The following is a 15679-nucleotide window of genomic DNA, read 5'->3' on the forward strand; positions in this document are numbered from 1 at the left end:
TATTCATTTATATAGCATTATTAATGCCATAGTGCTTTACATACATTGGCATCACTGTCCTCATTGGGGCTCACCATCTACATTCCCTATCAGTATGTTTTTTTAGTGTGGGAGGAAACCAGAGCAAACATGGGGAGAACATATAGACTTTTTGCAGGTGTTGTCCTTGTTGGGATTTGAACCCGGGATCCCAGCGCTGGAAGACTACAGAGCTAACCACTGAGCTACCATGAGACATCCATCTGTAGACACCTTTTTTGGGTGGTGATGCCTAGACATCCATCTGTAAAAACCTTTTTTGGAGGTCATGTCTAGACATCAGTCTGTAGACACCTTTTTGGTGGTGATGCCTAGACCTCCATCTCTACATCCTTGTCCATCTAGACATCCATCTCTACACACTGTTTTGGAGGTCATACCCCTTATCTATACAAGAAAAAGAAAGAAAGTTCAGCTCACCATGCATGAAAGCAGATGTCCACGACGTTGCTTGGATGATGCTAGGCAGGCATAAAGTCCAAGAGTAGAGGTACCCAGCAAAATGTCCAAGGAAAATTAAAAATCCATTTATTTCCATTCCATAAAAGCATGAATACAAAATATGGGGGTAGCTAGTCCAAGGACGTAGTGCTGGATACCTCTACTCTTGGCCCTTATCTATACAGTACTGATTGGCTAGATGAGATGTCATTGATGCAGCGCTGGGAGGTGGCGCTTGGCTGGTGCGCAAAGTCTTCCCCCATGGGTAAAAACATTCAAATAAGCTGAATTGAAGAAGAAAGAAAATCCGCTCTTGTGCCACCAGAATTTCAGGGTAGCTTCCTATAGGTGGCACTACTGAGCCCCTTCCTTCTTGCCCACTTGCTACGTTGCTTACTTTTTCCCATGGATCACTGCCTGTAAGACTCCTCCCACCAGATGGATCTCCTCATTGAGCTTTGACTTAATAGAAATAAGATAACCTAAGAAATAAGGAAATCTAAAATAAAAAAATCACCCAAAGCCAGATAATATTGATCATATTTTAACACATTAATGTCCATTGGTGTACATGCACTCATTGATATGTCAGCATGGTGACGTAAATACACTCTGGTTTCAGGCGCCCGGAGACCTCGTTCTTTTGGTTTACATCTCCGTACAAGACCTTGAAGTACATCCTGTGGAGGAGATACAGATGTCTCATCCTTGTCTTCCTCATTCTCTTCATCTTGCTACTGTTCCTTGGAATCTTCCTTTACTCGTTCCCGGTAAGATGCCATCATTGACACGTTGCAGTGAAATGTCCGTAGCCGCCATGAGCCACAAGCTGCCAACGTTATATACTCATTATAGCCAAGTGGGGGAGACAGATCAGTTTCGTATAGCTTTGTATCCATAGATTAGGAGATGAATGTGTGTTTATAGGAAGTCCAATCGTTGGGTCCCCCGCCAGTACTGGTCATAGGGGCCCCAAATTCCCCTTTGTTAATAGAGCTGTGGTGTTCATGTAGGATCACTGTTCTGAAGAGCAAAGCAAATGGCAATCTCCATACCATTCACACAGAGGACGTGGAGATCTCAGTTCTGGAGATCGATGGGCGTCCAAGTAGTTGAAATGTCCAAATTCAATAAACAGACTGAAAAAATGATGGCACTCACCCAGTTAAAATCTTCTTTATTTCATCCACACATAAAAAAGCAAGGGGGGGATGTGAGCGACGCCTAAGACAACGGTGACCATTTCGCGCATAGTTGCGCTTCGTCGAGTCTTGACTATTGGATTTTGGCCCAGTAGTTAGATGCTCAATGAGCATATGTTTATCACCAATCCTGTAGTCATCCATATTTGTTTATCACATGCATATTTCGGCAAATCCTTTTGCCCACGGTTGGGTCAACATTTCATTTATTCAAGTCAAATGTTGTGCTGGATAATTGGGTACTTGGATCATACCAAAGCACTGGAGAACTGTCAAGTAGCTGGTTGATAGAGGTCCCGAGAGATGAATCCTTCTAATATTGATGCCTTATACTAAGGGGTACTTTGCACGTTGCGACATCGCAAGCCGATGCTGCGATGCCGAGCGCGATAGTCCCCGCCCCCGTCGCAGCTGCGATATCCTTGTGATAGCTGCCATAGCGAACATTATCGCTACGGCAGCTTCACATGGACTTAGCTGCCCTGCGACCGTCGCTCTGGCCGACGACCCGCCTCCTTATTAAGGGGGCGGGTCGTGCGGCGTCACTGAGACGTCACACGGCAGGCGGCCAATAGGAGCGGAGGGGCGGAGATGAGCGGGATGTAAACATCCCGTCCACCTCCTTCCTTCCGCATATCCTACGGAAGCCGCAGTGACGCCGGTAGGAGATGTTCCTCGCTCTTGCGACTTCACACACAGCGATGTGTGCTGCCGCAGGAGCGAGGAACAACATCGGACCGTCGCGTCAGCGTAATTATGGATTACGCCGACGCTGCACCGATGATACGATTACGACGCTTTTGCGCTCGTTAATCGTATCATCGAACCTTTACACATTACGATGTCGCATGCGATGCCGGAAGTACGTCATTTTTAATTTGCACCTGCGATGTCGTAGTGTGCAAAGCCCGCCTAACAGTGGACTTCAATATTCCAAACCCAGAAAACCCCTCTAAAATTGGCACCAGCAATGTTTGGAAGTTGCAGCCCTTTAATGGGCTGCATGGATGGCTCGCTTGTTGATCCATCAATAAAGCAAATACAAGGTCTGGAGCTGATTCAAGGTGCAGCATTTGCATTTAGAAGCTGTTACTGCAAAGCCACAACATGTGGTCAAAGGAGCTCTGAATGGAGGCGAAACCGACCATCATTAGGCTGAAAAAAAGAAGAAATCCATCAGAGAGAACAGAAATATTAGGAGCAGCCAAGTCAACAGTTTGGCACATTTTGCAAAAGAAAAAAAAAAAAAAGATTGCACTGGTGAGCTGGGAACTCAAAAAGCCCTGGGCATCCCCAGAAGACACCGGTGGTGGATGATCGCAGAATTCTTTCAATGCTGAAGAAAAACTACAACATCCCCCCAAGTGAAAAACTCTTTCCGGGAAGTCGGTGCTTCAGGATCTAGGTCTACTATAAAGAGAAGACGTCATGAGAGCAAATACAGAGGGGCCACAATAAGGTTCAAACCATTGTACCAGAATGATGGGAATGAAAAACTCTGGAGAAGGTTGGTAGCAGCTCCTGATCCAGAGCATGGCACGTCCTCTGTAACACATGGCAGAGGCGGTGCGATGGCCGGTCATGCAGGGTTAACAATGGCCTTGCAGCACTAGTGGTTCTTGATGATGTGAATGAAGACAGAATCAGCCGCATTCATTCTGAAGTGCACAGGGCTCAGAGTCAACCAAATGCAGCAATGATAGGATGACCCTTCACAGAGAGATGGACAATGACCTAAAACATCCCGCGAAAGTGAAAAAGCTGCAATAGCTGAGTCCTCACCAGATCTCAGCCCCAGTGTTCTGCATTTCACAGGATGAGGAGAAAGCTTAAGGCAGAAAGAGCCACAAACAAGGAAGAACTGAAGTGACTTGATAGCGGCTGCAGCCGGGTACTGCATTTCCGGCTATCCGGTGCACCGAGGACAGCTGATTGGCGGGGGTGGGGGTGTCGGAAAGATTAGACATTGATGACCTATCCTATGGGTAGGCCATCAATTTTTAAGTAGTTGTTGGATAGAGAAGTAATTAACACAATGCATTACAGGAGTAGGACCCAAATCAGTTTGTTTTCCTTCTCTAATGCCATGAATTGGAAGGACACAGAGTGAACAAATGTTGGGTTCTCCATAACTGACATTGACAGGATGGAAGAACTTGGACATGTACCATCCTTCATATTAGTTCCAATTTTCTCTTTGTCAGAAGCCCCCTCTTTTCTGCCCCTGCCATGTGATTATCATCATTTACCGTTTTTTCTCTTCCAGAACTACGCTGCTATGAAACTGGTGAAGCCGTTCAGTTAAACTACTGCAGAGCGAGTGTGTGCCGACCACTACTGTGCACAACCTGGAACCTCAGTCCTGGAGACCCCCGAGACACTGCTGCGTGGAACGTATCATATACATAAGCCCACTTAACAGATATCATATCGCCAAGTATCTATATAATGTAAAGCCCCTTTGCAACGCAGACTATTGAAAACGAGAAAGGTCAACCACCATATCATCATCCATGCATGTGGCACTGGGACGGATGTACTAATATATCTAATGTCCAGATTTCTAGAAAACTATGGAATTTTTCTGTAATGATTAGCGAAAATCTAGACATGATATGAGGGTTGTGGGTAGAAGCTCCAAAGCCTTGGTAGAAAGCCTAAACCATGGTCCCCTGTCTACTTCCATCATTTATGATGATATCTCCAACCTCCCAAGCTTTGTATCTCCACCAATGTGACCACCTGAGATCAGGGAACGACTTGACCACTAAACATTAATGATGTTACTGACATTGACGGTGATATAAAGTCCCATATACGCCATTGAGATTCATCTTCCACCAATTAACTAGAAATACTTCATCTAAGTGTAACTGATTGAGATGCTGGGGATGAGCAATGCCAAGTCTCCTGCTCTCCGGCCACCAATTTTGTACCAATTCTTCCTTGACAAAAATACAGAACAGTTGGCCATGAATCGTTAGCACCAGCTTGATCCAAAGTGTATGGCACCATGCCATCCCGAGTCTCAATGACATTTCTTCAAGAAGTACATAAATTTGGAGGTCAACGTTGGTCGAAATTGGAGAAACTCAACTTTTCAATGGCTGAATCCGCCATCGTTCCACAACCTCTGGCTTAATAGTTGGCATGTTTCAGACTTATAGCATTATTATAGATTGTCCCATTTATCATTTCTTCGCATACCGTACAGCATGTGTTTCTTCTTCCCTTAGATTTTATACTTTCTCCACTGTGCCTTATAGGCTGTGCCGGTCTATCCGCCATGCTTCGCTCGTATTATACACATTTCAATGGCTTTATACCTCGATTTTACACATAGTGATGGTGTTTGCAGTGTTATTGGTCATTTCAGCTACAATGGCTGTTACAATATCTCAGGAAGGAGTTGTAATTTGCTGATATGATTTAGTATTAGTCGACTTTGTATGTTTTCATGTGCCTTTATGCTGCACTTTACAGGGATGGTTTAATCTTAAAGTTCTTCCATAAGGTCTTCACATGCAGATTGCCAAAAAAAGATCCATCAGCAATACAAAAAAATGGGAATTTTCTTCAATTTTATTGGCTTCTATAAAAAGACCGTCTGCACGCTAGAAATCCAGATAATGTCCAGGATCAAGAGTCCAAGTCCATCCCAGGCTTCAGGAATGGTAAAGGAATCAGATCAGTCCCAATTGAGTGTCAAATTCAGTATATTTCAAAGCATCAATAATAACTTGATATCACATTACACTGATGGCGGGGAGAGAGGGACGTAGACCCACTTTTCCCAGAACCAGGTTGTCACGTAGAGTTTTGCTCAAAACTTGCCGAGTGTCATGGTAGGTAGCATCAGATACTGTTCACACTACAAATTCGCACACTCAATACTATGGTTTCTCTGGTGCTTCTGAGTTGTACAGGCAGGCTTGGGTGTTGACCAGCTGTGTGCTTATTATTGATCAGGCTAGGAAGAGTTAACCTCTGCTGGTTACCTCTAGGATCACATGTTGCTGGAAACCTATCACATTTACGCCACACCTTTTTTCAATGGTGGAATCTGTCTTCCCACGCCGACTATAGTTTATTGCTGTCTTGGTCTGTGTGCTGTTGTGTCAAAGTCCTGCTGATGATTATCTTACATGGTGCTTGGAGTTTTTTTTTTAATTCTCTCGTCATCTTGTTGTTTCCTCCCTCCTCATATTTTCCTCCTTACCTTGTCTTATAACTTTGTGTGAGTGTGCTGTGACATAGAGTTTTGATTTTCCCTGTTTGTCTGTCTCTGTTGGTTTTATCACACTCCTGTCCTGGCCCTCTCCTGAGTTAGGGGGTATAAGATCAGGGTTGGTTGGAGCAGGGTCAGGTAGGAGCCTCAGACATTCTCACCTTCAGAAGTAACTCTGAGATAAGGGATAACTAGGGTTCCCCTAGTCTGAGAGTCCGTCTAAGAGCCCCGGTCCCCTGCTCTTCACCTTCATCGTGACACAAATCTACTCTAAGAGAGGTGTGACTAAGTGCTTACTCAGCCTTCACCAGAGCCTCAGATGGTGAGGATAGACTTGTCTGATGATAAACACCAGGTACCACTCCAGGGCAGCTCCTGGTTGTTGCGCTCTACTAGGGTCAACTGGGATGGGAAAAAGGATACACTGCCACTATGGAAGGATAGGGAGGGGGCAACTCCTGACTCTTACCCTGCCTGACATCCCTAGATGGGTTCTTTCACCCTGTGCAGTGTTCACGTTCCTATCCCTGTCTTTCCCTGGACACAGCCCTGTGCAGTCCCCAGGGAACAGATACACTACTCCTGCTCTAGGTTTAAGACATGTAGAGGATAAAACAGTCAAGGGTAAAATAAACAGCAATCATACAAGGCACACAAAACTACAGGAAGGAGTAAAAGGGAACGGACCCATGAGGCAAACTGAAAAGGGATTAAGGAAGAAAAAATACAACACAACTTCCAGACAGCAAACTCCAGCTACGGTTCCCAATATGACTTCTTGGTCCACAGCTCACAGGTTGCCTCTAGAGATAAGCTTAGCAAAGCTATCACTGGCAACTCTCTGAGCTTAGAAAGGAGTTTTCATAGCAGAGGTAACTCAAAACAGCTGCTTCAAGCTTTCATTCAGAGTTTAGGAGACCAGACAAACGGATCAAGGAGAATCTGGACAGCCGGGAGTATTAACCTGTGCAATTATGTGTGCAGCCCTGTGCTGCACTCTGCTGACACCAGAAATAGGAGGGACCACTCTCCGTTGTGGTACCCTCACGACACCTGATTCGAGTTTTGCACTCATCTGTCTTTGTGACGTCAACAAAGTCAGATCAGCTTGACTTAAGTTTCTGCCTTGACTATTTCAAGGGGTTTCAACAAAGCAAGATCATCCCGACTTGAGTTTCTTTAGGGATATGAAGAAATCTCCAGTAGATCATCCTGACAATTTTACCCACATGTTCTTCCCAAGCATCAAGAAAGTTTGAGCAGCTAGCCTAACGTTTTGCCAGGGCACAAACAAAGTTGAATCCCGCCAATTCAATTTTAGCCTTTGGTTTTTCCTGATGCATTAACAAAACCCAGTCTTTATGAATTGAGTTTCTCTCTTCGCTTCTTCTGGGGCTTTCACAAAGTCAGATCAGTTGAGTTCAAGTTTAGCTCCCTTGGCTTCTTCCGGGGCATCAACAAATCAATCAAAAAAATATGCCTTGATTTGTAAGTATATATTATTTCCACTTAACCCTCTGATCATATAAGAAACTGTACTGTGCAGTGTCTTTCTCTTATTTCTTTTATAAGACATAGAGGCAATAAGACGTAGTGAGCCATTGCTTTTTACTATTGAGATTTTATTCCTGGAGCCTGGGATGGTCTTGGACTCTTGATGACGAGGTAGGAATAGAGGTTTTCCAGGATACGTACAAATTTTAAGTGGGGGAGGGGTGAAGAACCATTCAACACCACAACTCAATACAAAAGTACTAAAATCCCAAAAATGATAAATGTAGAATATTGAGAAAGGATTTTAGTCCCGCCACCGTACACATACAATGACCCCGGATTTGTAAACCCCAATATTCCTGGGATTTCAGAAAACTGCTGATTGTATCCGAATATCCTCCAGGGAGTCTATAGTGTGACTTTGCATCAGTATTATACATGTGTCATTTCTGTTTGTTTTCTCATATTGGAAATATTTGGGGGATTTTGATCCCTCAGAGGTTATGAATGGATTTTTATTTTGCAAAAAAAAATTGCTTTATATTGCACTGAAGTCTCTTTATCTCATTGATAACAGGGATGATTAATTTCAGGAACAATATGTGAATGCAATAAAGTGGATTGAAATTTCCATAGAAATATTTGTGTTTTTATTCTTTGTGTACTGGGGGGGGGTGGAGGGGGTTTCCTAACATTGGAATATAACGTGTTTCATCCCGCAGTCCCACCCACTAAACATTGGGGAATATTAAGGGTCAAATCAGGAATACAAAGAACTCTCCGAATGCTGAAGATTAGTATACACCTCCAGACAAGACACCGAAGATCGAATCCTACCTTCTTCTCATCCACCAGATGCCAAGAGACCAAGCTAATCTCATAGCTCCCCAGCTAGAGGTCATTTCATACTCGCTAGAAATTAAAACACTATCATCTGTTTCATCATATTTAGAGAGTTATGACACTTTCCTTAATGGTAGCTTCTTGTTAGCTCATCTCAGCTGCGGCCGGTTTGTGACTTCTCCCCTCCACCTTAAATAGTCACACGTTCCTTCACCTGATGTCGGTTATAGATATTCACTCTGAACTGACCATCTTGGATGGAGCAAGCTTCTTGTAGCTGCTGAAGTCCTGTTGCCTGCAGCCCTGGTGTCTGGCTGCAGCTTTGAAGTTGAAGTACAGTATATCCTTTTGTTTATGTCCTCCTGTCTACTGTCCCCTGTGTCAGACTATAGTAGTAATATAGTCTAGGGCACTCACCAGCCTTCACACTAGCCAGGATGAGTGGAAGGACAGATAAGGACTAGGCATGTGACAGCGATGACGGGAAGTACTCGTATAGGAACGTCAGAGGAGCTCAGCTTCAGGAGGTGCCTCGACCCCTGCTCCCTATCGACAGGGACTTCCTCTCTCTTTCCATTCCCATTGTAAACTCTGCGTTGCGCCAGACATTTCTTTGTCCAAATGTGACATATCCCCAAAGAGTAAGTCATCCCTTATCCACAGGACAGGGGATAACATTCTGATTGTTGGGGTCAACCACTCGGCTATTTCCGGCAGTACAATACAGAATGAGTGGAGAGGAGGCCGGGCATGTGCACCTCCACTTCATTCAGGACACAGTTGCAGACCCCTGATCTCGAGATTGCTAGAAGATCCAGTGTATGGAGCCCCAGTGATCTGTAAACACAGGAAAATATAAATTATATACACTTTGCCAACCTCTGGACTCCAGGGAACATAATCCATTCACTTACCCTATAGAATCCATGAAATACATCCCATTTAGTCTTCTTGACACTACTGAATATAACCCATTTACTTTTCCTATGCAAGCCAAGGAATATAACCCATTCATGTACCCTATAAATACCAGGGAAAGTAAACCATTTACTGTTACCCTCTGGACACACAATCCATTTACCTATTCTTTAGACACCGAGGGATTTGGTTCATGCTTGGACACCAGGGAATATAACCCATCTACTTACCCTCTGGACGCTAGGTAATATAATCCAATCATTCATTTTTTTTTGGAACCAGGGAATACAACCTAATATAATATAACCCTCTGGTTACCAGAGAACAAAGCCCATTCATGTCTCCGAATTGCAGGGATAAAATCCATTTGGTCCACCTCTGACCACCAGGAAATATTACCCATGCACAAACACCTTGGACATCGGGGAATATTACTCGTGTTCTCATTCGCTGTGTAGCTGAAATTATAACATTTGTCTTTACTCACTTTCCAAAAAGGGATATAAATAAATCTTTCATCCACTGGACACCAGAGAATATATAAATTAAGACACCATAAATGCCTAATCTACATTGGAAAGCTGTGTACAGATTTTGTTACTGGACCTCTCGGCTTTAATGCGCTCTGCTGATAGATACAATCCTCAACTTTGAAATTGCAACACTGAAAAGGAAAAGTCCTGGAATTCTGGAAATCACAAGCTGGACAGACATGTTCAAAATATTTTTATTTATGTGGTCTGGAGTATGAGCTCATGACTACATAGTTGCAGCGTCTCTGGACTTGTCTCCCATGGACGTATGGTCTCCAGGCTTTTCTTCTATGGCTGAAGTATCTCCAGACTTGTCTGCCGTGGCTTCAGCGTCTCTGTACTTTTCTCCTTTGGCATCTCTGGACTTGTGTCCCAATGGCTTATGCAGCTTCTTATGTGTCTCCCACGGCTGCAGTATTTCCGGACTTGTTTCCTTTGGCTGCAGTCTCTCCAGACTTGTTTTCCATGGCTGCAATGTCTCCAGATGTGTCTCTCATGGCTGCAGCATGCCTGGATGTGCCTAACATGGCTGGAGCATGTCCACACGTGACTCCTATGGCTGCAACGTCTCTGGGCTTGTCTCCTGTGGATGCATCATCTCCAGACTTGTATCCCATAGCTGACGCAGCTCCAGACTTGTCTCCTGTGGCTGCAGAGTCTCCGGACTTGTCTCCCATGGATGCAGCATCTCTAGATTTGTCTCCCATAACTGCAGCATCCCTAGACTTGTCTTCTGTAACCACAGCGTCTCCGGAAATGTGTCCAATGGCCGCAGAATCTCTGGACTTGTCTCCCATGACTGCAGCATCTCTAGACTTATCTCTTATGGATGCAGTGTCTCCGGAAATGTCTCCTGTGACTGCAGCGTCTCTGGACTTGTCTCCCCAGCTTCCAGCATCTCTGGACTTGTCACCCATAACTACAGCATCTCTGGACCTGTCTTTTGTAACTGCAGCATCTCTGGATTTGACTCCCGTGGCTGCAGCATCTTCTGACTTATCTTCTATGGATGCAGTGTCTCTGGACTTGTTTCCCATTGCGGTAGCATCTCCAGACTTGTCTCCCTTTGCTGCAGCATCTCCAGACTTGTCTTCTATACCTGAAGCACCTCCAGACCTTGGCATCAGCATCTGCGGACTTGTCTCCCATGGTTGCAGCATCTCCAGACTTGTCTCCACTGGCCGCAGAGTCTCTGGACTTGTCTCCTATGGCTGCAGCATCTCTGTTCTTGTCTCCAATGAGCCCATTGGGGATATCATTGGTAGGAGATTACACAGCAGCTGTCAGCAGCGGATTCTCATGATTTGTTCAAGTGCATTAAGCTGCAAAACCATCCTCAGACATCCATTAATAATAATAACCTGAGTGATACCAGCAAAGAAGTGTAAGTGCTTCCCACAATCGCGTACAAGAGTTCTCCCGTGCCTCCCCCATACTCTGGAACGCTCTACCTCAGCATATCAGACTCTCCCCTACCGTGGAAAGCTTCAAGAGTAGTGTTTGAGCGGATCCGAACTGTAAAAATCCGGATCCGCATGGTTTCTCTCTCTCTTTCTCTCTCTTTCTCTCTCTCTCTCTCTCGTCCCGGATCTGCTCCCCATTCACTTACATGGGTCTGGATTCCGGATTGGATCCGGACTTCTTTACCAACCCGCTACGGACCCGCCGAACCCGGATTATTAGAAGTCCGCTCAACTCTATTCAAGAGGAACCTCAAGACCCACCTCTTTCAACAAGCCTACAACCTACAATAACCCTCAGTCCAGTACACCACTGCGCAACCAGCTCTGTCCTCACCTATTGTACCATCACCCATTCCCTGTAGACTGTGAGCCCTCGCGGGCAGGGTCCTCTCTCCTCCTGTAGACTGTGAGCCCTCGCGGGCAGGGTCCTCTCTCCTCCTGTAGACTGTGAGCCCTCGCGGGCAGGGTCCTCTCTCCTCCTGTACCAGTCTGTTTTGTACTGTTAATGATTGTTGTACGTATACCCTCTTTCACTTGTAAAGCGCCATGGAATAAATGACGCTATAATAATAAATAATAATAATAATAATAAGTGCTGGGAATTCTATACATGACTGAATAAAGCAAGAAGTTTTGAAAATGTTGCCTTCCTTTCAGTAATGTCTCCATCTGGTGATTTCCATTTCTACGACTTTCCTTCTTGGTGTTGCAATTTTAACATTAGGGTGTGTAATTCATATATCGTATACACTATGGTGTCCTGTTCTACACTACTCACAATTAAGAAGCATATTCAGGTCAGATCATCCACGACCTACCAAACTAAGTTGACAATTGTGTGATTTGCAGGCAGACTGCAGTCTTAAAGCCAGGACACAATAACGTTTGATCCCAGAACATAAAAAGACTTAATTTCCTAAAATAACCCTAATTCTACTGTAAACTGAATGCAAAGATATTGAAATGTCATTGTGGAGTATGTAGGGTCGTCATAACACAGCTATTTCCCTATTAGGACCGAATTACTCGCGTCTCCGGCAGTAGTAAACTCCGCTCGTCTCCCGCTAACAATAGCACAAAATTACAGTGGTTTCCAGCGATATGTTAATGGAGACCTTTAAAAAGCTTTTCAGTAAATCATTTACATTTCAGATCCAGAAATGCATAATTATGTGTGTATGGGATTGATTAGAAGCCTTGGCTCCAAGGGAACACAACATTTTCATTGATATTTAAATCAATTTGTGTCTTGGAGCCCCAGGACATGACCGGGAACCCCAGTCTAGAGGGCACGTACGGTGGGACCCTTCACCCCTAGTCCGGTGGTTCTTTATGGAGACCGGTAATGATTTGTGTGTGAGTAGAACAAAGCATATTGTGATAATGGAGGTGATTTACACTCCGGATCATTCATAGAAATGCAATTTCCTGACTTTTCCTTTCCGGTAAAAAGTTGTCTACACGGTTTCATGCGGAAGTGGCGAAACACAGGGTCTGTGGCCGCTGCCAAAAATAATAGACACATGTTTGAACATCCACAAAAACTCATTGATCAAACTTACAATATTTGGAATTTCAAAAGTTTACAAGAATCACAAAGTTTTTGTAAAGTCTTTAAAAAGTGGCGGAGTTGGCTTTGGCCAGTTGAACAGGCGCATATCTGTAATTAAAGGTTTATGGGTGTACCCGTCATACTAAGGGAATTCATTCTAAAATGTTTATGGCTGCAGTCATTCCCCTGTGTGGTCTTTCCTCAGCACCTAGCCAAATAACATGGGTGTAATATTGAAGGTGATTATGATGAGACTTTCTCCGGTGTAGACCGCGGTAACTGCTTGTCACCAATGGCTCATACCCACCTCTGCTACAGGGGGATACTGCTCAATATCGCAGACACATTCATACTCTTTCTCCTTTTTTTTTTTTTATCAATACCGGGCATGGATTTTCTTGGTCGAAGCCATATTTTGTGCTGAATGAACATGGGTGGTTATGTGAGAAGAAGACCTCATCGATGTGTTAGTGATGTCATCAACATTTCGCAGAAGCTGAGAAAACAAAGTGTGTTCATCGGTTATTTAAGTTCGAAAAAATTCAATATTTTTTATATATTTGCTTCTACGGTTTACATTTCTTGATGTGCATCACTATAATATAGGGAAGTTATAGTTTTCAGGGTTCGTTTTTCATGCTTGGACAAGGGGATTTCCAACGCACAGTGTAACATAGAGGTTACAATGGGGGATGAAAAAGGGTAGGAAGACCCTTACAGTAGGGAGAGGGGAGACAGGTCACCACATGACACTAACCTGAGTCCCTCTAATCAGATCCTTCCACTCACCGCCATCACGTGCCTAGTCCCTAGCTGTCCCTCCACTCACCTTGGCTAGTGCGAAGGCTGGTGATGGCACTAGACATCACCACTACTGTAATAAAATATGGGAGAAGGAAGACAGACAGGGGGCCATAGAAAAAAGGATATGCATCAACTGTTGCAGCCAAACACCAGGTGTCATGCTCACTTGTAGAGGCACTGAAACATATTGGAGAAAGATCTCCAAAGTGCAGTTAGCAAATAACCCAAAAGAGGGTTATAGAGTGGTCAGCAAGCCAGGCCTGCAACAGGAGGTCTCGTTAATAGTACAGGAGTAAGCAAATCAAAGTCAGGTGATCGCTAGGAGTCAGGATCCGGGATGCCACGTATACACCAGAAGGGAGAGACGAAGCTGAGGTCGGGAACGAGGATACAGGTCAGAGGCTGGAGAGTCAAAGTAACGTACAGGGGTGGGGGATACATAGGTTGGGACCGGGGTCAAACAGATAGGACTGGAACAACACAGCAACTATAGACAGGAATGGAGAGTCCGGAAACGAGGGACAGACGAACAGAGGAGGGCGTGGGTCAGGACAAGGTAACAGGTAGGCAGGACAGATCAGGTTAACTCATGGGAGCCAGGCATTCACGCTGCAGAGCAGGAACTATTACTGGCACTGTTCTGGAGGAGCAGTGCCAGGATATAGCGGCCTGTCCTCCTGAATGAGGCAGCGCAGAATTAACCCCTCCCAAGACTGGTAAGCCTGAAATAAGATACCAGCAATGGCTCCGCGGTGGCTGAGTCAGGCATGGATCATAACACCAGGGCTGCCTGTGACAAAAGATGAGCAACTTCATTGCTGCAGCCTAACACCACGGCTGCAAGCGACATAGCTCCAAGAGCTTCAACAGGCTTCCTCTTTCAACAGTGGTCAGTTCAGAATGATTTTTCTGTCCATAACCGGTATGGTGTTGGAACGTGTGACTATTTAAAGGGAATGGGTTTGGTGACAAACCAGTAGCACCTGAGATGAATTAACAAGAAACTACCAACAGGGAAAGAGTCCTTAACCTTTTCTACACTAAAAGCTAAAAGAAAGAAAATATGTTTAATATCCAGAGACTTACTAGGCAATCGGAGACTAAAGGGGGCTTTACACGCAGCGATATCACTAGCGATATCGCTGGTGAAAGCACTCGCCCCTGTCGTTTGTGTATCACGGGCAAATTGCTGCCCATGGCGCACAAAATCGTTAGGAGCTGTCATACAGACTTACCTGCCTAGCGACGTCGCTGTTGCCTGCTAACCGCCTCCTTTCTAAGGGGGCTTTTCGTGCGGCATCACAGCGACGTCACTAAGCGGCCGCCCAATAGAAGCGGAGGGGCGGAGATGAGCGGCCGCCGCAGGTAATCTGTAGTTCGTCGTTCCTTCGGTGTCACACGTAGCGATGTGTGCTGCCTCGGGAACGACGAACAACCTCCGTCCTGCAACAATCAACGATTTTTTGAAAATGAACGACGTGTCAACGATCAACGATAAGGTGAGTATTTTTGATCGTTAATGGCCGTTCGTTGGTGTCACACGCAATGACGTCACTAACGATGCCGGATGTGAGTCTCGGAATCCATGACCCCGGTGATATATCGTTAGTACGTCGTTGCGTGTAACGGGGCCTTTAGATCCCAAATCTGTCACATGTCTCTCCAGGACAGGAGACCCTAGTGAGACCACTGGAGGAAACAGTTCTGATTGCATTAAATACTATTGAGAAAGATTGCCCAAAGATGATGCATGACTATTAAGGAACAACTCCTAGGTAGATGTAAAAGCCCCCAGTGGTTGTATGTAATGTTACCTAGAATGGAATTGTCCGTTGGGGGCATATGATTGTGTCAATCCTTGGTCCTCTGGTGGGACACTCATCTTTTAGCCTTTTCTTTCCATCCTTCCTATATTTGGACATTGCAAAGATTGGAAAATGTGCCCGTCTGTTTCTTATGTATTTTCTCTATTGTAAGAAAAACACACATTAAAGTTCCTAATTATTTCCATTTGACGTGCTAACTTAACAAAAAACCCGTGTCTGGGGTTTTCTTTGGCTGGGGATGTTGATAAAATAGCCCTAATTACACTTTTATGGTTCTTACAAGTTGTAGAGTTCAGGGTGTTGGAGGGTCCTGGCAGATTATCGTTTTATCATTAA

General features: G+C 44.8%; 1 protein-coding gene across 7 annotated transcripts in view; it reads left to right on the forward strand.

Moving 5' to 3' along the window:
• The window catches only part of DYSF (dysferlin), a 423810-nt gene extending 415767 nt beyond the window's left edge, over positions 1 to 8043 (forward strand). For all 7 annotated transcript variants that reach the window (XM_075346129.1, XM_075346154.1, XM_075346146.1 and 4 more), the window contains 2 exons: positions 1103 to 1250; positions 3949 to 8043. In XM_075346129.1, the coding sequence (XP_075202244.1) occupies positions 1103 to 1250; positions 3949 to 3987 (187 nt within the window). In that variant the 3' untranslated portion in view covers positions 3988 to 8043. The remainder of the gene's footprint in view (positions 1 to 1102; positions 1251 to 3948) is intronic.
• The last annotated feature ends 7636 nt before the right edge of the window (positions 8044 to 15679 follow it).

This window comes from Anomaloglossus baeobatrachus, chromosome 1 (genome assembly GCF_048569485.1).
Source record: "Anomaloglossus baeobatrachus isolate aAnoBae1 chromosome 1, aAnoBae1.hap1, whole genome shotgun sequence".
NCBI classification, from domain to species: Eukaryota; Metazoa; Chordata; class Amphibia; order Anura; family Aromobatidae; genus Anomaloglossus; species Anomaloglossus baeobatrachus.